Source organism: Siphateles boraxobius, unplaced genomic scaffold (genome assembly GCF_051911475.1).
Source record: "Siphateles boraxobius isolate OS27281-9 unplaced genomic scaffold, OSU_SipBor_1 6, whole genome shotgun sequence".
NCBI classification, from domain to species: domain Eukaryota; kingdom Metazoa; phylum Chordata; class Actinopteri; order Cypriniformes; family Leuciscidae; genus Siphateles; species Siphateles boraxobius.
Genome location: NW_027509186.1, coordinates 10605579 through 10632571, shown reverse-complemented (window position 1 = coordinate 10632571; position 26993 = coordinate 10605579). Strand labels below are relative to the sequence as shown.

Below are 26993 nucleotides of genomic sequence, written 5' to 3'. Positions count from 1 at the left end.
AAACAGCAGTTGTGAGCTGTAATGCTCGCGGCCTCCGCTGATCACGCCTTCACACCAGCATTGGATACATAGTTCTTCTTTCCTTTGAAGTCTCAACGTTGCAGCAGTCTGCAGAACTCAGAATCAAAACAAAAGCTCGGCTCCGAAGTGAAAGACAATGAGTGCGTGCGCCCGCTTCCTGTTTATACCTGCGTTGCGGGGCGGCGCGCGTAACACTTTTCACTCACGCCAACAGTCATTGGCTCGTTCTGTAGACACTCGAAGTTGATAGGGCTCCCTAAAGTGACCCAAATTACGTTGTCACGTCGACGTTACGTCGAATGTGAGCGACTGAAAGGGAACTATATTCAAAAATATCAATTGATTATTTCCTTTTATAGGTGCACTTTTTCATCTAGTACTGCTGTTGAGCAATTGATTGGGGCAGAAACCACTTTTAAGTCTACAGAAACATGAAAACGCAGGACTGTGAGCTACAGGTTGCCGCTTCGAAAATTTCTGTGAGTTGAACTCCAGTAATGCCACCCATGGTGTTACTACTGAGCGTGTAAAGTGGCATTTCACTGGATTAGGCAGGATTTTATGGGCAGAGACATAAGAGCTCGTGATAAACTCTGTGATCCAATGAGCAAGTCTGTTACCCTTATTACGGTCTGCAAAACAAACAAATAACTGGTAAGTAGTTCTCCAGGAAGCGTCCTATCCACATAAAGATGCAGAGATCTTACAGGACAAATCTGCTGACACATCTCAAGGTCTACTGAGTGATCCACCGATAATATCATCAACAATAGTTTTTCAATAGTTTTCAAAGAAAGCCATTTAATATCTGCTGATGACAATTGTTCAAATGGAAAGACGAAAGATTGTTAAGAACAAAATTAGGGTCCCATTATGGAATCGTGATTCTACAAGGAGGATTTAAGCAGTTAGCGCCTTTAAAAAAAAAAAAAACAGCCACCAAATTATGCTTCCAAATAGAGCAACCGTCTATGAGACCTCTGTAAGCTTATAATGTGGCCACATAAACCCTTATTGTAGAGGACAATCGGCCCAATACCACCTGTTCTGATACAGCGCCCTAGTTGATGGAGCACCAGTATTTAGAACAGTGTCCCTTACCCCGTGCAAACAGACCAAAAGCCTAGTGAATGAACAGAAGGCTAGTGAATGACCCAATGACCAGCTGCACAATTGCAATTGGATGATCGTGCCACAGCTTGCCATTCAATTGTGTCAGAAGTTCTTATCTGATCGGTAACTGGGCTGGTGGACATGTTAAAAGATGGTGAAGGAGACGAAACCATGGTCTGTTCGGCCAACATGGGGCTATTAATAACAACGGCTGGTTCATTACCCGAATATGACTGAGAACAAACCAAATCATGGAAAATGGAGGGAACGCATATATGAGACCACTCGGCCAACTGTGGGCAATCGCATCCTGCCCCAGTGAGCCCGTTTCTTTGCACAGCGAGAACCATTTCGGACATTACGCTGGCTGACTGTTCGCGATTAGATCCACATCTGCTGTAGTGATGTGTGGTTCATGAACGATTCGTTCATTTTGAATGAATCTTTAATATGAATCGGGACTACCGAGTAGTCTCCGAGAGTTATTCGTTCATTTTGTGTTGACCACGCATGCGCAATGCGAAACATATGGGTTCTGAATCTGTACTGGAAACAGAAATGATTAGTTCATCTCTCTCGAGTCTTCGGGTTCGGGACGGGTCTGAGTCTTTCGTTCTTCCTGTCAGTCCCATATAGGCTATGCTGTCAGTACCGGAAAGAGAAATGATTAGTTCGTCTGGTTTGGGTTCGGCCGGGTCCGAGTCTTTCGTTCTTCCTGTCAGTCCCATATAGGCTATGCTGTCAGTACCGGAAAGAGAAATGATTAGTTCGTCTGGTTTGGGTTCGGCAGGGTCCGAGTCTTTCGTTCTTCCTGTCAGTCCCATATAGGCTATGCTGTCAGTACCGGAAAGAGAAATGATTAGTTCGTCTGGTTCGGGTTCGGCCGGGTCCGAGTCTTTCGTTCTTCCTGCAGTCCCATATAGGCTATGCTGTCAGTACCGGAAAGAGAAATGATTAGTTCATTTTTTTAGAGTCTTCGGGTTTGAGTCCTTCGTTCTTTTGTCACGAGACTTGTCACCGTATTGAATAGCCTACTAATTCACAACCTTTTTACAAACAAGCACGTAGTATATAATAGTAGTTAATTAATGTATAATATATAATTAAACACACCACAGATGCACAAGAACAATTTAGAAAAGAGACGGACAGGGACAAATAGGCTAATAAGATGGAACTTTTATTTTTCAGATAATGTTTATTGCACATATTTTGTATTTTAATTCCTAAACATAAAACAATATACATTCAGACGCAGTCAATAACACGGATCTAATGTTGTATTTGATGCGAGATACCAGCGGTCACGTGAAAAAAGAACGAAGGATTTAAAACCCGAACTCGAGACTCGAAGAAAATTAACTAATCATTTTTCTTTCCGGTAATGGCAGCATAGCCTATATGGGACTGACAGGAAGAATGAAAGACTCGGACCCGCCCGAACCAGAACCAGATGAACTAATCATTTCTCTTTCCGGTACTGACAGCATAGCCTATATGGGACTGACAGGAAGAACTCGAGACTCGGACCCGTCCGAACCCGAACTCGAGACTCGAAAGATCATAATAATTTCTCTTTCCGGCCCTGCTGTATCACACACGGCACGGTCGGCCCAGCAGACAGATCAGAGTCAGACACTGGCGAGTCGACAACTAATGTCTCGAGACACGAGAGGAGAAGAACTAACCTGATAAAAATGAAGTTACAAAGGAAAGAACGTCTCGGATCAGGAGGTGAGGTGAACCAACAGAATCAGACTGCAATAGCCTGAACTTAAGACCCAACAACTAATCAATTAATAAAACATTTAGGTTTCTTATAATTTGGCTTTGGCTGCATTACCCTATAGTTTATTTTTATTCTTTTTACAAATGTAATCAACATTTTCGTAAGTACTAGATGTGTTGGGATATTTATCATGCCATTTTAATTATATTATGCTGAAATGAACGAAATTACTCGAAAAAAGATTCGTTCATTTTGCTGAACGAGACTCAAAGATCTGAGTCAGTAAAATAATCCGAACTTCCCACTACTAGTCTGCTGCCCCAAACGTGTTCCAAATCAATTGAGTTACCTCTGGATGGAGTTGTCACTCTCCTGACAGAGGTACACTGCGAGACAACACATCTGCCACCTGATTCATGCGCCCCAGTATGTATACTGCTCTTAGAGACAATATATAGGTGTTTGTCCATAAGCAAAGATTGTGCGTAGCCCGAAGGAGCTTCAATAACCTCGTGCCAACCTGGTTATTTACGCTGTATACTACGGATACATTGTCTGACCGTATCAACACATGTTTGTGAGTCAACTGTCTTGAAAAATGATTTAGTGTTAGGAATGCGCTTTCATCTCTAAATAACTGATATGTTGAAACCGGAGTTTCTGGCATCTGTGGTAATGATCTATCTTTCCGCAGGTGGTGGCCCCATAGGAACCCCTTGCATAATAAATTTCATGCAGCGCCAAGGCTTTAGTGACTGCCATGCTGCGATCGTTACCCTTACTAACGCGCATTTCTAAGTTTTCAAAAAAAATATATTTGACTCATACACAACCAAATTATTGTATTTTACTTGCTTTTACGGAACTATGTGTAAGGAACTCAGCTTTTTGGAAATATTAATAATCAATAATATCTTCTTATTATTAATTATAAATATTTGGGTCAGTTAATTGGATTAACTTGATGTGGCTGAATTAATATTACAATTAATTAATCAGTTCTTCCAACGAACTCTTTTGATTATTAATTTATTCTAAGAAAAGGGTATCTTCCATGGCCACCGAAGAATAATTATTTCTTTGCCTGTACAGTACTTTGAGCCAGTAGCAAAAACCGTGATCGTAAAGTGACTTGTATTGCAAACAAAACAGAACCAAATACATATTATGTATAAGTTTTATTAACTAAATATAGATATTTATATGAATATAAATAAACTAAACAACATACACACATGAATACATAAATAGGTTAGTGATAGGATGAAATTGGAAACCGGAAGAGGGTCTATGAGAAGAACCATCAGAATTTCATTTTCACATTTCATTGAATTGAATACTTGCATTTGTAATGGGAACAATTCTTGAAGTTGTTGAAAATTGAAGTCGTTGATGGTTCCGGCAGTGTCAAGTGGAAGTTGGTTGGAGTCTTTGTTCCAAAACTCTTGAGATTGTCCTTGGTTCTTTGTGAGAGAGTCATCTCTCTCCTGCCTGAGCCCATATCTGGTTGGAATCGAGGCCTGCTGGGCCCTGGGGCCCCCGTGGAGGGGGAGGGGGCTCCCCAGTATCACCAGAACAGTGTTGCGGCTGGATGAAAGAACTAAGAGAGGGAGGTCACATGTGGACTGTCTCTAATAAGGCCTGGAGAAGATCCTCCCCTAAGGGTTGAACTCGACCAATCAGAAAGGGGACATGTCTGAGAGGGAAAGTGGCTCTTAGTTGATTTACGGATCTTTGTCCCTAGCATGATTATACCTTCATTAATGCTAAAATAGCTATAACACATCCACACTGCATTCTAGAAGAAGGTGATGTACATCAAAGTGTGAGTCATTAAATGAGGATTAATTAGGTAGGAGGCATGATACAGGTGAGGTTACATTGATCGTAAGTTGGTTGTATACCAGGATACATACCATAATATATACCTAATAGTACACGAGACAGTAAACCATTTACACTGTTTCTTTCACAGTTTTATGCATGTTCATTTATAGATCAGTTAGTCTATGATTAATGCAGCAAAGTCTGTTTTAAAGAGGGTGTCTGTTTCATAGTCTCTCTCTTGAGTATGTGGCCACATTCCTCGGAGGTCGTAAAATCTCCTTATCATGCCCTGTAACATGACACTGTTTCTGCCCTTGTGTTTGTTCATTTGGGCTGTGTGAGGAGTTTCATAAACCTTTGTATATAATGAATAATTAGTATGTGTCTGATTGGTCCATACCCTACAGATCCCCCCTTTCGATCATTGTTGTCCCCCCTCAAGGACAACCACGAGCGAAGTTGGAAGTGCAGAGAGATCAGACACACACTTGTCATAGAAGGCTGGAAGGCCATGGTGGCCTCTGGTTGCTCGTGTCTTCTGGAGCGGTGGTCGTTCCACGGCTGGTGATGTGGACAGTAGCCAAGTCCAGGTCTCTGCAGCAGGTGTTGAGGCAGCAGGTGTTGGGACATTCTGAAGTTCATTCGTTTTGGGGCAGGTGTTTCCTTGTGGTTGCAGGAAGTGGTTAGGCCTCTATGTAGCATAGAGAGGTTTTCAAGCTGACCTGGTGCTGGTGGCCGGAGGTCAGAAGGTGGTTGTTAGCCTCTCAGTCACGAGAGGTCTGAAGGATTGAAGTGTTGTTCTGTCCTTATGGTGGTGCCGACGCAAGCTTGCCTAAGCTGGGGTGGGCAAGGAGTCGGAAGCTTGTACCTTACAGGACTCCTCGGGTGAGTCCTGTGCAGGGAGCTATTTTGCGTGTGTCAGCGGCTCCAGTAACTCTGAGGCAGGTGCGTCCAGCTGTCCTTGCGGAGCCTCAGATTGACACCTGTGTGAAGGGTATGGAATAGGATGCTGTCGTTGACAGCAGTTGGTCTTCCTGTGGTGTTTGCAGGTTGAGGGTGCTGTCCTCCATGGCTTCTCCAAGGGGCTTGGCTGGTACCTGGGTTGTTGCCATGGTGACAGTTCTGTGCTGGTCCTGGGCATGCTCAGTCCAGCTGCATTGAATCTGGTTCGAACCTCAGTGTCTAGCTGGTCTGTAAGGCTTTGGGCACAGGTCCGCTCCTTGTGGGACGCTGTGATCTAGTATGTGAGGTTGTTTACCTTCTGTTTTATAGCCATAAGGTGGGGTAAGGAGATGAGAATCTGGATCACCCCGGTGTGGCTGTAACTCTGGCTTGGGTCATGGGTCGTTTGTCCTCTTCTCTCATGGTGCAGTTCCGTTGGCTCCGGTGCAGTCGGATGTGAGCAGCCATGGGTGGAACAGTGTTCCTCGCGATGGCTTGTCAGTCTTTTCGGTCTCCTAACCGGTTAAGGTCAGGTTAAGCAGAGGATCTGCATCATTTTGGCACACCTGTGGTGAGAGACTAATGCATGACCCTAGAAAGTTCAGAGCCACGGTTTAATGGGTTCGCTAGATATGTAGCATAAAGCTAGGTATTTCATGTGTAGCTAGCTAGTGAAGTGTGTATTGTATCCTTATCATCTTAGCTGTGGATGTTAGGAGGCTAAGACTTGTGTGGTTCCGAGAGTATTTCCTGGAAAGGGCATAGCCGAGATGAAATAAATGACTTAAGATGGTTCTTATGACTAAAATATTTCTCTGGACTTAACTGGTGGTTCACTACGGCTTGACGAAGTGAAGAATAGGAGGAAAGAGGACAGCTTTCCTATTCAAATTATGCTTATTATCAATCCTCAGGACTATAGTTATGCCCTAGTAATCGTTGAAATTACTTGTGTTGCAGGGTCAGAAAAATTAGTGCACTCGTTGAAAATAAACAAAATCACAAATAAAGGTGTCTCTGGTTCCTTTCTGGGCCCTATGGGAAATGGAACCACATTTGAACAAGAGAGGAAATGGAAATAAATCATATACATGACAGAATAGACAAGTGAATAGCTGACTGCTATTATTATCGAAGTAAAATAAAAATAAAAAGGACTTAAGTAAGTGATCAAAACAGCGCAAATGATCTGAAATTGAGAGTAATCAATAGCACTAGTGACTAACCTTTAGATTTGCCTGGACCAACACTCCATAGTGGGTCACAGCTGTTGCGTGTTTGAGACCACACCGTGTGTGTCCCTCCAAAGGTTTAGTCAACATGCTGATGAAAATTCTCATAACTATAAGAATTCTTCTCTAGCTACACAGCTTACATGTAATTAAACTTGGGTTTAATTGACAGGGGATCTGCAAATTTAGCCTACAGTGCTCAGCAAGGACTATGCCTAAACTCGTGAAGGTGAAATTCAGCTGAGAAGAATTGAAAGTAAGGGAAGAGAAAAATTAGAAACCCTAAATGGGGTTAAAGAAAGTATTTTAGAATACTTTGCGCTGTATACATAAAAGCTGTAATTAAGGCTTCAAGTAAATGATGCTAACCGCTAACTGTAGAAGTTATTATGTAGCTTACCCTAAGCTGGATGGATGCTAGGTTAGCTTAGTTTAGCCTAAGCTGGATGGACGCTAGGTTAAGTTAGCTTAGCCATCTAGGCTGGTTTGTTTACAAAATGACGTCACGAGTTAGCACTTCCTGTGACAAGTCGTTGTCAGGGGAACCAGTGCATGTCAGAACAATTCAACAGTCCATGAAAAATGTCCGCACATTTTAAATGAGTTATGCATGTTTAAACGGGTTAAAAGGGGGCGCCTATACTTTAAGTCTTTCAAGAACTTGATGTTACATTCAGTAAAATGCAAATGTGGTTTGGCATTTGCAAATTTTACTCATGGAACTCTTCTCTTTACTTTACGCAACTTATTCTATTTGTTTACAGAGTAAGGAAATAGATTTGCTGTAAGTCAAAGCTTGTCTAAGCCTATATAGTTACGTCCATCTCGTGCATAAATACTGACTTTTCAGCGAGTGAACAGTTTTGATCGCTAGGTAGCTCTCTGCTTGTAGATGCAGCCAAAATTTAGGTGAATTACATCAATCTAACAATAATTCGTAAGGTCTTTACTTTGTAGAAAGGGGAGCATCACCCAAGTCTACGTGTATATAACACTGTACTGAGATTCCTTCGTCAGAAACAGATTAAGCAATACTGCAATTTGGATTCCTTCAACCAAAGCAGACTAATAAATACCGGTACAGTTTGCATGCCGCTGAGATGAGATTCCTTTGTCAAACAGACTTACGCTTTAATGCTGAAATTACCGATACCAGTTAAGACCCCTTTTTTTTTTATTATTATTATTTTAAGTAGAGATGTCAATTCCAGCTATCGTTTTATCTGCATTTAGACAAGCGAGCAGCTAGTGATCAAAATGTGTATCGCATATCATGTCCCATTTGGATCGGAATGATCAAATAAGCACTTTTAGGATAACAGTAGTTACGAAGGGGCTCTAGGTCATGCTAGTTTTCCCAGCTTAGGTGGTTTGCTTACTATCTGGCATTAGGGTGACGAATGCCCTATTTGGAGTATGTTTTTTCTGTAACAAGTCATTGTCATGGAAACTAATGTGCAGCAGTGTATATTTCACCCAGCGGGTGGCACAATGTCTGTATGTTTCAAAAAGCAGTGCATAGTCTGTTGGCACGTGAGGCTTACACCTGCATTCAAGATTTTCTTTAAATCAGTAAAATTCAAATTTTACTAATGCAAACTTTTGCTTCCTTTTGAGCACACATTTTCATCTACTTAAAAAGTTTTATGTCCTATGCTGACTAGGAACTTTGTAGCAGAGTCGTGCATTGTTGTCATGCCGTGTGTCTTCTCGGTTTTGAAGTTCAGAGTCAAAAGGTTCTTGAAGCTGGTGTCTTCCTCCATCACAGGTTTGTTGCACGCTCCGAGGTAGCTCGCTTGATGTCTGTGGTAGTAGCACAGGGACTTTCAGGGTTACCCTGGTTGGTGTCTGGGACCGCGCCCAGTCTACATTCAGACTCTTAAGTCTGAGAATCCTATTGTGATGGCTTGTTCCAGCTGCTGGTAGTTAGACTGGATGTTTTCTGGCTGCCGAGAAAGCCAGATCAGATAGAGTCTAGCAAGCTCTGGTGTAAATGCAGGGATTTGTCTGGCCATTCGGTTGAGGTCTTTGAGTGTCACTACACGCGTCGTTTCAAGATTCTTCTGAATCAATCCTTTTCCTTCCACAGCTGCAGAAGCTTTAAGGAAATTGTCTGATGACATGTTAAGCAGAGGGGTTTGTCTGCCCCCCCCCCCCCCCCCCTTTTGTGCAGGGCTGGGGAAGCCTACATCTTTCTCGTGGGGTCCATTTGGAGTTGGTTGGACTGTTTCAGTTCTATTTGGACCACATCGAGCTGGTCTATAATGTTGCAGCATCGCTGAGTCAGTGTTGGGACTTCAGCTCTGGCTGCAAGCCGATGGCTTCAGCGTCTCTCTCTTTGAGTTCAACCAGTTCCTCTCTCGTCTGTTGGCAGGTGCTCAGCAGCTGTCAGAGCCGCTTGAAAACTGGTGATCTCTTTCAGTTGCTCCACGCTGTCAGGGTCCCTGCATCTGTCCTGTGCCTTCTCCCGTTAAGCAGGGTTCGTCCTCTGTGGAGTCCTGTGGCTGGCAGCGTTAGTTCATTTACCTCCTGTTTGAGGCCTGCGGGAGCATGGCCATGGAGAAGATAATGCTGGTCAGCTCTTGGTGGCTCAGGCTGGGTGTCAGACATCTGCTTTCGTTGTTGCCTAACTGTTCCTTCCTCTGCCGTGGCAGGTCGTTGCCTGCTTCAGGCTGAAGGATGTCCATGACACTGCTCTGCCGGGTCTTCAGGTGGTCCTGGTGGCAGGGCCGGGTGTCTGAGGCCTACTGGCACACTTGTGGGAACACGAGAGAGAAATGGCACAGGCAAATGCAAGTTTCTACAGAGGTGGTGAGCTATCTGTGAGGGATAATGGCTATGTGGAGCAGCTAAAATTTAGTGTTGGTGAGCACACACAACAACAAAAAAAAAGTTTTGAGTATCTTAGTTGACGTGCTTTAAGAAGCATCGACTGATGACTGGGCTCTTACATGTCATAACCTATTACTCAAAAATGCTGATGATTCTTCTCACATGTTGTGCTACGAGAGTAACAGATAGAGCAAAACCAAAATAAAACAATAGGATGAAACACGAAAAGAAGAGGAAGAAAGGAGTGTTTTACCTATTTAGGTTTATCTAGGAGACATAGGTAAACATGAGTCACTTATGGGTTATGCTGCTGTTAGACTAAGCTACCAGGGACACATCAGACATCTCAAGGTCCAAAAGAAGAAGAAGAAACAATGGGAAGTGTTTCCAGTTCTGTCTGGGGCCTACTGTGCGTTTGTGTTTAGCCGTACTTCATGTATTTAGCTTGGTGCTAAGGAGTGAGGATGGGTAAAACACAGACAGGAAGTAGGATATTAATGACCTGTGTAACTCACTATTGAAACAATAGTCGCTAGATATTGTAATCCTATAGAGAGAGAGAAGATGAGGATAGTGACAAGTGATCTAAAATAAGGTAAAGGTAAAGTTAGAACGTCCTTATAGCTCTAAGAAAACTAAAAGGAAAGGGAAGCGTATCAAGTAATTTAATTAAATTTCAAATTTAGTTAAGCCCTTTTTTTTTTAGCTGAATATAAGAATTCAGGCTGAAACCAAAGTAAATAACTAAATTGAAATAAAATGAAAAAAAAATTATGTAAACATTGTGTGTTCTCATAGCTCTGGTAACTAGGGGGGAACTTGAATAAGCAAATTGATTTAATTAAATTCCCAATTTAATTAAATTCAACTTAACTGAATAGGACGATTCAGGCTCAACAGGTGTAAATACACAAAATAAAATAGGGGTAGATTTAAGTAAAAATAAAAGAAACACAAATAAAAACCCAAAGTATCTGGGTTTCAATCTGAAAGTGAAACCAAGAGGAAGGGGTCGAGAGAGAGAAAGAGAGAGAGAAGAGGGTGGTTTAACCCTCTTATGAGACGTGCTTCGTGAAGCTCTGACACCAGGGTGAATCATTCGTCTCAAATCAGTCGGAGTGTGTAATGTGTATCACTGCTGAGGTCACGTGATTTTATTAAACTGGGCTTCGTTACGCGTCATAGCTGTTTCGAAATTGTTTTAAATTTCAACGGTTCGTGAACCAGTGGGTATCTGGTCTCTATGTGATCTCGTATCACTTTATAGATTCGTACACATTTAATGACGCATTTGATAAAGGGTCTGATTGACTTTCAAGTCAGCTTTCATAAAACGAGCCCTACAGTTTACTAAGATATTGTGCCTTGAAAGACACTTCATATTAAACGATATTAGGTAGCTCGCAGATTGCCATTACCTGATTACACTTTTTGATAAAACCTTTGCGATTGGTTTGTAAAAGGTGTTCCGTTGATTTGAGTTTCTGCTACACTTCCACTGTTTTGACCAGCAGGGGTCGCCAGCGAGGGCGCTTCAAACAAAGAATCATTTGTGACGCAGTTGACTCCTTTGATTCAAAGGCTCGAAGAGCTTTGACTCTCATTACTCGTGTTCAAATCACTCAGTTCACATCACGCAAAATCTATAGTCTTTGGTTTAAGGTTACACTTTACGTTCTAACGTGTCTAAGTTTTTAGGCGGTGCTAAAACTATCACTCGAGGTAGAGGGTTTTACTTGTAAGTTAGGATTGAGGGAGCTATTGGCTACAACCGTCGCTTGTTTACACGAGGGTCTGTGAGATTGGTGCTGTTGTCAGAAAAACTAGATAGGAACGCCTGCTCGCGTTCCGGACGCAATGCCAACCAACAACACAGATCGGCCGGAGCAGCGGTCGAGCTGTGCTGACAGTTTGCACTGAGTCTCTCGCTTAGACACGACGTTGCGTGTGAGTGACTCTTTTTAACAAATCAAAACAGCACCGTTCTTTCACAGACAATGGCAAATTACTAGTTAGCTGATTGTTCTAATACGAATTCGACGCGATTGTTTCATATGAGCGCTTCAGCGGTTTAATATGAAAACAATGACGTAACGCATAATAAGGCCTTAATCGGTGATTGAGGAACATCGCTCAGATCACATTCAAAAATGCTGAAAATGGAGATTTCTTCGTCCATATCAGGTTAATTTGTTCTGGTACCATTTATGCGCGCGGCTAATCTGAGATTTCTTCGTCAGAGAAGGCTTATGCTCGATTTATATCTGAAATTAGGCTTTCTTCGCTAATATCAGGAGTTTCTTATTGTACGATTTAAATATGCATTATAGCATTTGTGAACTTTATGCCATTCGTAGGAAGGCATATTCAAGCTATAGTTTTGCTGATTTACCCAGAAACTTACGTGTATTTATGAGATGTTGATAAAAACTTATGGGACAACATATGATTGATTACTGTCTGCTTGCATACAATGTTTAATACGATGCCTTAAAATTCTCTACCATATATATATAAGGAACTCAGCTTTTTGGAAATATTAATAATCAATAATATCTTGTTATTATTAATTATAAATATTTGGGTCAGTTAATTGGATTAACTTGATGTGGCTGAATTAATATTACAATCAATTAATCAGTTCTTCCAACGAACTCTTTTGACTATTAATTTATTCTAAGAAAAGGGTATCTTCCATGGCCACCGAAGAGTAATTATTTCTTCGCCTGTACAGTACTTTGAGCCAGTAGCAAAAACCGTGATCGTAAAGTGACTTGTATTGCAAACAAAACAGAACCAAATACATATTATGTACAAGTTTTATTAACTAAATATAGATATTTATATGAATATAAATAAACTAAACAACATACACACATGAATACATAAATAGGTTAGTGATAGGATGAAATTGGAAACCGGAAGAGGGTCTATGAGAAGAACCATCAGATGGTATTTTCTATTTTCATTGAATTGAATACTTGCATTTGTAATGGGAACAATTCTTGAAGTTGTTGAAAATTGAAGTCGTTGATGGTTCCAGCAGTGTCAAGTGTAAGTTGGTTGAGTGTTCTCTTTCTCCAGGAACGCATGACTGGTTTGGTGAAGGCCTGGGACTCTGTTGAGGCCACGCCGAGCACCCAGGAGAAGTGAGGAAGTCGGAAGGATGGGTGATTGGAGTCGTTGTTGGTTGGAGTCTTTGTTCCAAAACTCTTGAGATTGTCCTTGGTTCTTTGTGAGAGAGTCATCTCTCTCCTGCCTGAGCCCATATCTGGTTGGAATCGAGGCCTGCTGGGCCCTGGGGCCCCCGTGGAGGGGGAGGGGGCTCCCCAGTATCACCAGAACAGTGTTGCGGCTGGATGAAAGAACTAAGAGAGGGAGGTCACATGTGGACTGTCTCTAATAAGGCCTGGAGAAGATCCTCCCCTAAGGGTTGAACTCGACCAATCAGAAAGGGGACATGTCTGAGAGGGAAAGTGGCTCTTAGTTGATTTACGGATCTTTGTCCCTAGCATGATTATACCTTCATTAATGCTAAAATAGCTATAACACATCCACACTGCATTCTAGAAGAAGGTGATGTACATCAAAGTGTGAGTCATTAAATGAGGATCAATTAGGTAGGAGGCATGATACAGGTGAGGTTACATTGATCGTAAGTTGGTTGTATACCAGGATACATACCATAATATATACCTAATAGTACACGAGACAGTAAACCATTTACACTGCTTCTTTCACAGTTTTATGCATGTTCATTTATAGATCAGTTAGTCTATGATTAATGCAGCAAAGTCTGTTTTAAAGAGGGTTTCTGTTTCATAGTCTCTCTCTTGAGTATGTGGCCACATTCCTCGGAGGTCGTAAAATCTCCTTATCATGCCCTGTAACATGACACTGTTTCTGCCCTTGTGTTTGTTCATTTGGGCTGTGTGAGGAATTTCATAAACCTTTGTATATAATGAATAATTAGTATGTGTCTGATTGGTCCATACCCTACAATGAAACAAATACCACTGAATTATATAAGATTATTAGTGTTAGAAATAATAGTGTTATTATTATTATAAAAAATAAAGACAATCGTTGGTAAGATTTAATTCTATTGACCTTTACTGATGCCGCTCCTTCTATCGGATACAGAGTTTATTTCAATAATCATTGGTTTGCTAGCGCTTGGCCAAAGGAATTGTCGACTGTTCCTACTAGCACACTATCAACAGCGCTGTTAGATTTATATCCTGTCGTCGTGGCCTGCATTCTTTGGGGAAATCAGTGGTCCAGAAAACAAATTCTCATTTACTGCGACAATGCAGCAACATTTTTCATTATTAATAAAGGGCGCTCCTCAGTTCCCTTCATTAATACAATTGTGAGGCGTCTAATGTGGACATGCATTATAAGCAATTTTACTCTCCGCACTGCTCACATACCTGGCTTCGATAACAAAATAGCTGCCTGTCTGTCTTGTTTTAAATTTCAGGAGTTCAAAACTATGTGCCCAGATGCCTCTCCTTCGAGTCTGCTTTGTCCAGCATTCACCCTGACTGTTCTCGACTAAACACCACTCTGCAGTTTTATCTTTCCGCAGCTTCTCTACATGAGATCCAGTCTAGCCAAATCTACATTAAAAGTGTATGACTCTGCTTGGATTTGATTTTCTACCTTTTGCTCCACCTTTTCAGTTTCTGTTGCGGACAAGGCGGATGCGGACAAGGTTCGGTTCCTGGTCTCCCCAATTTCCCAGGTTGGGCTGGTCGGCGACATGGCGGAGAACTGCATCCAAAAGTTCTCTGCCGCTCAAGCGCAGACGGAGGTCATCCGGCACATCCTGCCCCGGCGGCCAACTGCTACCTCCACCCGCCGCCGGTGGCAGCTCCTCCGCCTGAAGGAGGGAACGGAGGACGTAGTCCCCTTTGGGTCGACTACGTCCTACATTCCCTCCTTCAGGGAACGGTGGGTTGCATACGCAACCAGGAGGTTCTGCATCGTTTGAACTTTAACTGGAGCTCTTTTAATGATGTCATCTCATTGTGACGTCATCTCATCCTCTTCTTATGCAATGCTTTAATGGTGCAGACGTCACCAACTGTTTATCTCAAAGCGCTTAACAATATTCATATGGCGGTAGTAGATGGATGGATACATTTTGTGCTGAGTGTGGATGGAAACCTGGCTGATAAAAATGCAGCTTAGTGGCGTTCACAAGAGCGGCTGTAGAAATCCTACAGTCCAGCAATGATTTTGTTCTTTAGTCCAAGGACTTTGGGGGAAAGCCTTTCTCCATCCATTTTCAAGAGCACTTTTTGAATGAAGTCGTAGGAGTATTTCAGCTCTTTGGAGTAAGCCATGTTCAGTACATAGATGACTCCCAGCATCATTGCACATGCTTGGGCTACAGATCCAATGTTGTCCAGAATGATTTCTCCTTCAACATACATGCCAATGTCATCATGTGCTCCAATTTCTCCACCCTCCTTGTTGATGACATAAACGCCCATGGTGGATTTCTGCAGGTCTCTCTGGATGTCATCTCCTTCGATGTCCTGTATATTTGTAGAGTACAGGTCACCAAAAAACAAAAACAAAAAAACAAACATGATTTTATGTAATAGATTTTAATGACCTAAAAATTCTAAATGTCTTTATATTAACAATATATAATTACACTGGTCAGTAAAACTATTGAAAAATATTTTGGTCAGATGTGGCTTGCACATATATCACATTTCTCCATCTTTGACTAAAGCTGCGCGCTGAGACCCGGCCACCAAACTGATTGCTTAGCACATCCTCTACACTTTGCAATGCCCTGGTGTGCAATGTGCAATTTCTCCAGGATATCACTCTGCAGTGATTCTGGACGACAGCCCTTTGATTTCCATTACACGAGAGTAGGTGTTAAAACTTCATGCTGATTTGTACTCGGCTTTCGCCAAGATAATCACCAACTAAGACGTAGCTTTACAGTAACCTATGCTTCTCCATCCATTTACGCTTCTTTCCATCTGGTGACGTGAATCTCCTTCTGTCTGGTGTTAATAGCTGCAGTGTATTGCGCGTCAGCACACACAACGTCTGCAACCATAGTGCGGTCCCCCCATAACAACCCTCTGGATTGAGCGGAGCAGGGAACATCTCTAGGGTCTTCAAGTGGGCACCTTCCGTCCTCAGTGTTTCGTCGACTAACCCACGACACCTCAAGAGGGCTCGACAGTGACCCGCTCGACCCCCTCCGTCCCCCACTCAACTCAGCCCAGCTTACTGACCTCTACTTCCCTCTTGCTGCTGAGACCTAACACAATCTCACAATCTCTCCGCAACCCAACCATACGCGCCAACCCGTTTGACTAAGGCTGTCGAGCCCCACTGGTGCGTTAATATGCAGTTTCAGTGGCAACGGTTCCGTATGGCATACCACCTACCACAAAACACAATATCTGCCCAACCACCCGTCATTCACGCAATATACACAGGAACGTAATGACTGTAAATACTTTACAATCTATACTAATAAACCAACAGTTGCTGCTGAGACCTAATCTACGAAACCGTAGCATGGCAGCCTGTACACAGCCAGCTAGAATCTTTCCGTCTCATCCACAGCCAGTTGCTGCTCCTTTCTGCTGCTTAAGATAAGTTCCATACATTGCGACGCAACTCTTGGCCACTGAATCCGACGTCTCTGAGGAACCGGGTTGTAGAGTGTGCCACAAAACCTCGACAACCATTTCCACTGGATAAACCTGGACTCTCCATCCTCGCTGTTCTGCCTCAGTGGCCAGATGAGCATACCGCAGTTTCTTCCTCTCATATGCCTCATCTACCGCATCCTCCCATGGCACTGTTAACTCTATCAGTTGAACAATGTGTGCTTATCCAGACCACAAAACAATATCTGGTCGTAGGTTAGTGGTGGCAATCTCAGGTGGAAAAATAAGCCGTTGATCAAGATCAGCCAGCATCTTCCAGTCCCTAGCAGCTTCCAGTTGTCCTGGGCGAGAATTTGTGTTGGCACCTTTTCTTGGTGGTTGCTCGCCTGGGCGGAGGAATATTGTCTTCTGCGTGTAATGTTTTGCTAGAACAGGCGGCAACTTATTGGTCATACTACGCTTGCCTTCCAATGCTAAAGCCAAACATCGCAATACTAGGTCATGGCGCCAAGTAAACCGACCCTGGCTAAGAGCCACCTTACATCCTGTCAAAATGTGCCTTAATGTGGCAGGTGATGAACACAAAGGACAAGAGGGATCCTCTCCTACCCAGAGGTTTAGGTTCTGCTATGATGGGAGAACATCATATGTTGACCTAATAAGGAAACTGATCCTAGTCTCTTCCATTGACCAAAGGTCTTGCCAGCCCATTTTGCGTTGTTCCACACTCTCCCATCTCATCCACTCTCCCTGCTTGGCCTGGGAAATGGCCTTTATACATCTCATCCTCTCCTCCTGCTTTCGCACCTCGTTGACTACCAGCTTCCTCCTTTGAGCTGGGCCTGCCTTGTGCCATTTAGGAGGAGCTAAACTCAGCCCAAAACCCCCTCTTCCATGCTGTACCTGTCCCACGATATCCCCAATTTGAAGGTCAGCCTTTGCCTCTACTACAGATTTCTTTGCTGACCACTTTCTACCAGTTTTTACCACAGGGGCTGCCTCCCTTACACATTTGTCGCGTGACTCTGCTAAAGTCATTTCCAGTCTGACCTTGGCACACTTAAACTCCTCGGTTAAAGCAGAGACTGGCAGCTGCAATACTCCTTTATTATAAAGTCCCACTCTGCTGAGGCAGCGTGGAACTCCCAACCATTTCCTGATGTATGAACTTATTAACTCTTCCAGCTTATCCACTGTTGTCAAAGAAACTTCGTACACAGTCAGTGGCCACAGCAACCTTGGCAGTAGACCAAACTGAAAGCACCAGAGTTTCAGTTTGCCTGGTAGAGCACAGCTGTTTATGCTCTTCAACCCTTCCACTGCTTGTCGTCTAACTTCTCCCACTCGAACTGTGTCCTTTAGATCCCCATCTTACCATCTCCCTAGACTCTTCACTGGCTTCTGAGAAACTGTTGGTATTGCCTCACCATTAATGAAGAATGTTTTATCTACTATATTGCCTTTAATTATTGAGATGCACCTTGATTTAGAGGGCTTAAATTGCATTCGTGCCCATTCAATATTATCTGTTAACTTCCCCAATAACCGATTAGTGGAGGCTACTGTTGTAGTCATGGTTGTCATGTCATCCATGTATGCTCTGATTGGTGGTAGTCGCATCCCAGAAGCCAAGCGCTCTCCTCCAACTACCCATTTTGATGCCCTAATGATTACTTCCATTGCCATGGTAAAAGCCAGTGGAGAAATGGTGCATCCTGCCATTATTCCAACCTCTAAGCATTGCCATGTAGTGCTGAATTCTGGAGTTGAGAAACTAAATTGCAAATATCCAAAATAGGCTTTCACTAAATTTGTTATCGACATCGGTACCCTGAAAAAATCAAATGATGCCCAAAGAAGCTCATGTGGCACTGGACCATATGCATTAGCCAAATCCAGGAATGTCACGTGGAGCTCCTTCCTCTCCTTTTTAGCTGATTGAATTCGTTGCCAGATAACACTGATGTGTTCTAAGCATCCTGAGAATCCTGGAATGCCCGCTTTTTGAACTGAAGTGTCAATGAAGCCATTCTTTAATAGGTAGGTTGACAATCTCTGAACAATAATCCTGAAGAAAATCTTGCCTTCGACGTTTAATAGTGAAATAGGGCGAAACTGACTGATGCTTGTAGCATCTTTTTCTTTGGGTATAAAGACTCCCCCTGCTCGGCGCCATGCTCTAGGTACAACCTGCTTTTCCCAAGCCACTTTTATCAATTTCCACAGAATTCGTAGAACTCCTGAAGCACTCTTGTACACTCTGTACGGTGGGATGTCTGACGGAATTGACATAGGCTCATGCCTTTTTGCATCTGTATGCGTTTCCTCCAAATATCTCTCTAGCTCAACCCTTGATGCTTTTAAAGTGCCATTCTTCTCACTGGTGAATAACTTCTTTACAAATTTGAATGGATCTTTATAGAAATTAGCCCTCGCACGCTCCTTCTTTTTGTAGCGTTTCCGTAGGCGCTCAGCTCTGCGTAATGTTGCAAGCTTATCTTTTATGGCCCTTTGTAAGAGATTGAGTCCCTCCTTCTGACTTTGTTCTGCTCTTTTCCATTGCTTCCTCAGCTGTCTCCTTTCTCTAACTAACCCTTCAATTTTCTGCTGCCGTCTAGACAATCGAGGAGTAGTTTGTACTTTTTCCTTCCTTTTTTCCACACCAAACCTCTTACTTCCATATGCGTAAATGATGTCCCCTAATTTATCCAGCTTCTTTTCAACTGTACCAGTTAATCTTTCCAATTCAAAGCATCGCTCCCAGAGAGTGAGAGTAGGCGCCCATATTTCATCAGCTCTCAGTCTCAGCACTGGCTCCCCGTAGGGCTGTGTGCTGAGCCCCCTGCTCTACACCCTGTATACCCACGACTGTATCCCTGCTCACTCCAGAAATAGCATCATTAAATTTGCGGATGACACCACCGTAGTGGGGCTCATCTCGGGGGGAAATGAGTCCGCCTATCGGGATGAGGTGGAGCGGCTGTCTGTGTGGTGTATGGACAACAACCTGGTCCTCAATACCACTAAAACCAAGGAGTTGATAATAGACTACAGGAAGAATAAAACTGACATTCAGCCCCTTTTCATCAGAGGGGAATGTGTGGAGAGGGTCCTAAACTTCCGGTTCTTGGGCGTGCACATAGAGGAGGACCTAACCTGGAGTACTAACATCACAGTATTGGTTAAGAAGGCACAGCAGAGACTTTACTTCCTGAGAATTCTTAGGAAGAACCACCTGACTCAAAAAGTGCTTATGTCCTTCTACCGCTGCTCCATGGAGAGCATACTGACTTATTGTATCTGTGTGTGGTTCGCGAGCTGCACAGAGACAGAGAGGAAAGCACTCCAGAGGGTCGTCACCACCGCCCAGACGATTATTGGCTGCCCTCTCCCCTCTCTAAAGGATCTTTATAGTTCACGCTGCCTCAAGAAAGCACAGAACATACTAAAGGACCCATCTCATCCAGGACATTCCCTGTTTGAACTGCTGCCCTCGGGGAGACGTTACAGGACAATTGAAACACGAACAAACAGATTAAAAAACAGTTTCTATCCAAAAGTGATAACAGCACTAAACACAGTGCAGTAAATGCAGCATTAGGAGATGTATCGTATATTGATCTGTTGTGTATGAAGAGATATGTGTTTTAATTTTCTACTGAGGATTTTTATTTTATTTATTTATTTATTTTATTTTTACTTTATTTAATGTTGCACTGATTAGATTGCATCCAATTTCGTTGTACAGTACATGTATAATGACAATAAAGGTTATATTCTATTCATAGATCTGTGTTTACCGTGTCCCATGCAGTTTTCTCACAAGCTCTTGGCCATCTAACTCCAGGCCTATGCCCGTTGAGGTTATTTTCTCTCTTATGCTGGTTAGTCTGACCGGGTTCACAAGAATTAATGTGTTCATCACTAACTGTGCAAACCCTCGCGAATGTCGCTGGATTTCATTCGACTGACTTGACTGACTTCGTAAGAAGTACTGATCAATGCGAGGCCCTTGTCCCTTCTCCCTCTCTTGCCCTTCTCAAGCATTTAATTTTCCCTTGATGAATCTTCAACCCCCTGACCATTGTCGCGTTGCTCCAGCCACAGACACAAGCTTGGAGTTCAATGACTTTGCTAACTGCAGAACCTGAACTAGTCTTTTGTGAAGTACTCTCCTTACTCATATCCGTTTCTATTCCAACGTCGTTAACCATGTTGTCCAACATTGAGTCATCTTCCGCCCCTGCTCTCGCAGACTCTAGGGGTATTTTTCTCTTTAATTTTTATAACCGCGCTCATAAAAATAATAAATGATATTCGCTTAAATACTGATACAGGCAAATTATCAGTGCTGGTACTACTCGACCTCAGTGCTGCATTTGACACTGTCGATCAATACATACTTCTTGACAGGCTGGAAAACTGGGTCGGGCTTTCTGGGATAGTCCTAAAATGGTTCAGGTCATACTTAGGAGGCAGAGGTTATTATGTGAGTATAGGAGGCCATAAGTCTGAGTGGACATCCATGACATGCGGAGTCCCGCAAGGCTCAATTCTTGCGCCACTTCTATTCAACCTGTACATGCTCCCAATGAGCCAAATAATGAGAAAGAACCAAATCGCTTACCACAGCTATGCAGACGACACACAGCTCTACTTATCCCTATCGCCTAACGATTACAGCCCCATTGACTCCCTTTGCCAATGCATTGATGAAGTAAACAATTGGATGTGCCAAAACTTTCTTCAGTTAAACAAAGACAAAACTGAAGTCATTGCGTTTGGAAACAAAGATGAAGTTCTCAAGGTGAACGCATACCTTCAGTCTAGGGGTCAAACAACTAAAAATCAAGTCAGGAATCTGGGTGTGTCTCTAGAGTCAGACCTTAGTTTCAGTAGTCATGTCAAAGCAATAACTAAATCAGCATACTATCACCTGAAAAATATTGCAAGAGTTAGATGCTTTGTTTCCAGTCAAGACTTAGAAAAACTTGTACATGCTTTCATCACCAGTAGGGTGAATTATTGTAATGGACTTATCACTGGCCTTCCCAAAAAGACCATAAGACAGTTGCAGCTCATACAGAACGCTGCTGCTAGGATTCTGAGCAGAACCAGAAAATATGAACACATCACACCAGTCCTCAGGTCTTTACACTGGCTGCCAGTTACATTTAGGATTGATTTTAAAGTATTATTACTGGTATATAAATCATTCAATGGCCTAGGACCTCAATACATTGCAGATATGCTCAGTGAATATAAACCCAACAGATCACTCGGATCACATCGGCTAGAAATACCAAGGGTTCACTCTAAGCATGGCGAGTCTGCTTTTAGCTACTATGCCAGCCGCAGCTGGAACCAGCTTCCAGAAGAGATCAGATGTGCTCCTACAGTAGTCACATTCAAATCCAGACTCAAAACACATCTGTTTAGCTGTGCATTTACTGAATGAGCACTGTGCCACTGTTCGTCCGACTGTTTGCACTTTATTTTATTTTATGTTTTAATTATTCTGATTTCATTTGATTATTTCTGTATTTTATCTTTTATTCTAAACTGTTTTAATTATTCTGATTTCTTTTGATTATTTTAATTTCTTCTATGTAAAGCACTTTGAATTACCATTGTGTATGAAATGTGCTATATAAATAAACTTGCCTTGCCTTGCCTTGCCTAATTTCTCAGAAGCCTTGGGCAGGTGTCTCCAGCATCCTGTAAACACAGAGCTGGATACAGCCAACAAGGGTAACTAACCCTTACCAGCCCCATTGTGGTCTCTTTCCTCCTGTCAGCTGTCTCTCCAGGCTGTCACAAGGTCTTTCCCTTGTTGCCAGCAGCACTATTCACTGCAGTCACTGGACGTATCCAGTATATCCAGTAAAAAATATATCCATATATTTTAGTGTAACTCTTATACTCTGTCACGTATAGCAAAGATAGTAAGAACAAAACATTTTATTTGATTCATACTTGACCAAATTATTGCATGCCACTTGCTTTTACCGAACGATGAAACAAATAAAACAGAACTATATAAGATTATTTGTGGAAAACACTCACCATGCTCTACCAGCTAATTAGGTGCTGAGACTATCACTACATAAATGAGAAAACTTATTTGTTATAAACAGGAGATAAAGAAAAAAACTAGGGCTCTTTGCACACAAACTAAAAGCCCATGAAAATGAAACTAAACACCATCAGAACGTGACAATAGTTTCTAGACCCCATTTTTTCACAAAACAATTTAGTGTCTTTTTTTTTTTTACACACTGAGATCATTACCAAAAGACTCCAGTTTAACTTAATGATTATGGAGAAATTAATTGAAGAACTGAGGCACACAGAAACACTAAAAACTGAGGAGAAACAGAAAATACATGTTACACTGGTTTCATGTTTGCAAGCTGGTTATAAACAGAACAATGTTAGTATTCTGGCACTGAATCACTTTCATTAATATTATTTCTATTAACAATATATAACTACACCAAATATCACAATTTGTAATTATTCGATATAAAGTATGTTGACAGCTATTGTTTGAACCTCTCAAAACTGATTCTTAAATTGTTATTTATAAAAATAAGCCAAGTTCAGTCTGACAATGTAATGCTTTTCATGCAGAATAACAAAATGTAAACAATTTTACACCAGTTTGAAAAAGACAATTATTTTATTATTATTATTTTTAAACAATACACTTATAAAGAATAACTGATACTAATAGTCTATCATTTTTAAAAGATTTCATGGAAGCTTATATTCTATATATAAACTTATTAATCTGAGCTCATATGATGGCCCCTTTATTCAGTCAATTAAGAAAGTTACTCTCTGATTGTGTTTCTAAAACCCTTATACAATTTTTCACAAAAATGTATTTACTGAGGAGGTCATTTAAAGGAAATCTGTATAGAATTCGGAAAGGTGAAAACGATCACATTTAGCAGTCACTCACAACTAGAAGGTGAATGACTGCTTGAATGAACAATTATCTTTAAATTTCTTCAAATCTGGTTTTCTGTGTTACAGTATTACAACAGAAACAAAGCAGGCTATTTGGCGGCTTTTATAAGATGCCTAATTTTTTGGCGGATATCAGGAAAGTTTAGACCATAAACAATAGGGTTTACAAAGGGTGGTATAACAATAAATTCAAGTGAAATGACAATACTCAGGGCTATAGGAAGTTCCCCATTCATAAATCGACTCAAAGTGAGCTCACAAAAAATAGCAACTGAGAAATTTAAAAGGATCACCATGTGTGGAATACAAGTTTTATATGCTTTGCTCCTGAACTCTCGTGTGCTTCTTTGACAAATTATAATAATTCTGATATAGGTATACAGTATAAAACTCAAAGGGATAAAAATGGTTGTGATAGCTACAATCAGGCCATAAATATTATTAATACCTGTAGTATTGTTCGCACATGAGAGTTTGACAATTTCATAGTTGTGGCAATACACCTTAAGCAATTTGTTACCACAGATTGTCAGCCTTGCAGTCAAAAGACCACCAATACCAATAAAAGTAATTGGATAAAGCCATGCTATAACTATTAGAAAAGTTAGAAACCGTGTGGTAATTATGTTGTTATAGTGCAAAGGTTTACTGATTGCAACAAACCTATCAAATGCCATTAACATCAATATTGTAAGTTCAAAAGATGCATATGAGTAAATGACAAAACTCTGTATGAGACATCCTTCAAATGAGATTATATGTGCATCATAGAGCAGGTCTGTCAATAACCTTGGAAAAAAGCCAGCCGTACCATATACAGAGTTGATGGACAAGCATGACATCAAAATGTACATGGGCTGGTGCAATGTCTTCTCCAGAATTATAACAAGAATAATAAGAACATTAAAGAATATGACAGCACAGTAAAAAATAAACCCCAATGTGAAGAAAGCATATCTTATGCACCCAAGATTTTCAAACAACATGAAGTAAAAATAGGTTCCATTTTCCATTTTTCTTACACAAGGAAAACTTTCATTGACCTGAGGAAGAGAGCAATAAAGTTCATATGTTTTTACGCCATAAATAAGTAAATAAACATTCAGCTCAGAATGTTTAGCCACATTGTCTTATACATGTAATGTGACCCTAACTGTAAAGTCGTAAGTAAGTGTGATCAGTAATATAATAATCATTCAATTAAATTAATGGTTAACACAGTAATAATTCAACACAGTCTAAGAAAAACTGTTGTTGTTGTTGTTGTTTTTAACTTTACAAACATTATTAGATATACCTTATGTTATATACTCTGAAATGACCATCATTGCATCTTCATTAAAATTGCAGGTAATGAACTCTATTTAGAATGAAATGAACGCTGATTTAGTTGATCTGTGGAGTCACCAGTGCATGCTAATGTTTTTATAGTGTCTAACACGTCTCAGGAGGCCTGCTGTGGCCTCTCAAGTCCTCTCAAGTTTGATTTCACTGGAAACATAAATTAATAGCATATATGTAAAACATAAATAGAGCATATAAATTTAGCATAATTCTTCCTCTAGAGCTTTCCAAACTTTCCACTGCAAATAATAATAATTAACTCTTTCCTCATCACGTTTTTTTTAAAATCAATATCACAAAATGTACTCAGTTACTAACGTAACCTCAGTTCTCTCTAGAAGAGGGAACGAGTACTGCGTAATATCTTACGCTAGGGGGAAATCTCTTTTCCACGAGATATTGAAGCCAAAAATTATCCTTAATTTTGAATTAATGTAAAACGCGTTGCAGCAGCAATGCAGACATAGGCAAGACAGCTTGCGTGCCTATTGGCTGCCCTACGGCAACTGCAGCAGCCTATCGAGAGAGGGCCCATGTGACGTCAGATCCAATGGGGGCGCTTCGCGCCCACTGCGTCACGTCCCGCCGAAACGGGCGTGGTCTGGGCCTATAAATATAGCTCGAAGGCTGATACAACCTGGTTTTCATCAATGAAGCGAACCAGCGTGTTGCAGGCACGGCAAAGATATGCAGTACTCGTTCCCTCTTCTAGAGAGAACCGAGGTTACGTTAGTAACCGAGTACGTTCTCTTACGAGAGGTTCTCTCGTATTGCGTAATATCTTACGCTAGGGGAACACTATGCAAAACGCCGTGCGTGCTGGGATCCACACCAAAGTCCCAAGGGCAGGTGCCCGGGGCACATATAGTGCATAATCACCAGGGACTCAAAGAGAGTCTGAGAAGAGAGGCTAGAAGCGTCATTCTCCACAAGTAGCATCCTCAAGGAGCTAACTACATCAACAGTGTTCCACACAGTCAGGGTGAAAAATTTATTCAGCCTGTACTGAGTAACAGTATGGGTCTTATTAAATGCTCCTGTAATTTTATCGATCAGCGAGCGATGCTCAAGCGGTTTCAGTATTCTGAGCCGAAGCAACGGGGCAGACAGTACAGATTTTTTAGGCCGACGAAAGTTTAGCCTGTTAGGCGGGAACCTCTAGTTTATAAAACCTTATAAATGTAGACGGCGAGGCCCAGCCAGCCGCCATACATATATCCTGCAAGGTAAACCCGCTGGACCACGCCCACGACAAGGCCATGCCTCTTTTGGAGTGCACTCTGCCACCCAAAGAACACTGTAGGCCCTTGGAAGTGTAAGCCATTGCGATGGCATCAACTATCCACCTGGATAGGCTCTGTTTCGAAGCGGCCAGCCCTTTGGTACGTCCACTGAATGAAACGAAGAGCTGCTCAGTCTGTCTGAAAACAGACGAGCGGGACACATAATTCCCTGACAGGGCAAAGGAAGCCCGCATCCTTTTCCTCGTTGTACACTGGCAGGGCAGACAGGGAGATAACCTGAGCCCTGAATGGTGTGTTGAGGGACTTAGGCACGTATCCGTGCCTGGGTTTGAGTATGACTTTCGAGTCACTTGGCCCAAACTCCATACACGTCGCGCTTACTGAGAGCGCTTGTAAATCCCCTACACGCTTCACTGAAGCAAGAGCCACCAGAAACGCTGTCTTGAACGACAAATGTTTCATGTCTGACAGGTGGATTGGCTCGAACGGGGCACCTTTCATGGCTTCCAGTACCGTAGAAAGGTCCCACATGGGGACTGAAGGGGGTCTGGGAGGGTTTAGCCTCTTAGCTCCTTTAAGGAAGCGGATGACCAGATCGTCCTTCCCCAGTGACAGGCCAGTAGCTGGTTTAGTAAACGCTGCTATGGTCACCACATAAACCTTGAGCGTGGATGGGGTTCTGCCCTTATCCAATAGCTCTTGAAGGAAGGAGAGTGCTTCCGTAACTCCACAGTCTGGGGCTGAAAAGCCTTGAGCTTCGCACCAGCCTGAGAACACAGACCATTTTGAGGAGTACAGCCGCCTAGTAGACAGCGCTCTAGCCTGCGTGATCGTGTTTAACACTCCTTCCGGGAGGTTAACGGGTACCCGTTGATGGCCCATGCATGTAGGGACCACAGCTCCGGGCGAGGATGCCAAATCGAGCCTTTGGCCTGAGAGAGGAGGTCTTTCCTCAACGGTATCGGCCATGGGGCAGTGCTGGTCAGCTGCATCAGAACTGGAAACCAGGCCTGGTTTTTCCAGAGCGGAACTACAGGCAGCACTGAGCATCAGTTTTCCCTGATTCGGTCCAACACCTGAG

At 42.3% G+C, this 26993-nt stretch overlaps 1 protein-coding gene across 1 annotated transcript; it reads right to left on the bottom strand.

The window, feature by feature from the left end:
* Window positions 1–23413: 23413 nt before the first annotated feature.
* LOC143715571 (olfactory receptor 51I2-like) lies at window positions 23414–24337 on the bottom strand. Its single transcript, XM_077207368.1, has one exon. The coding sequence runs from the start codon at window positions 24335–24337 to the stop codon at window positions 23414–23416; it is 924 nt and encodes a 307-aa protein (XP_077063483.1).
* Between the last annotated feature and the right edge of the window lie 2656 nt (window positions 24338–26993).

Bases quoted from the DNA above. Each gene is read 5' to 3' on its own strand.
- LOC143715571 (XM_077207368.1), bottom strand. From the start codon at position 24,337: ATGGAAAATGGAACCTATTTTTACTTCATGTTGTTTGAAAATCTTGGG.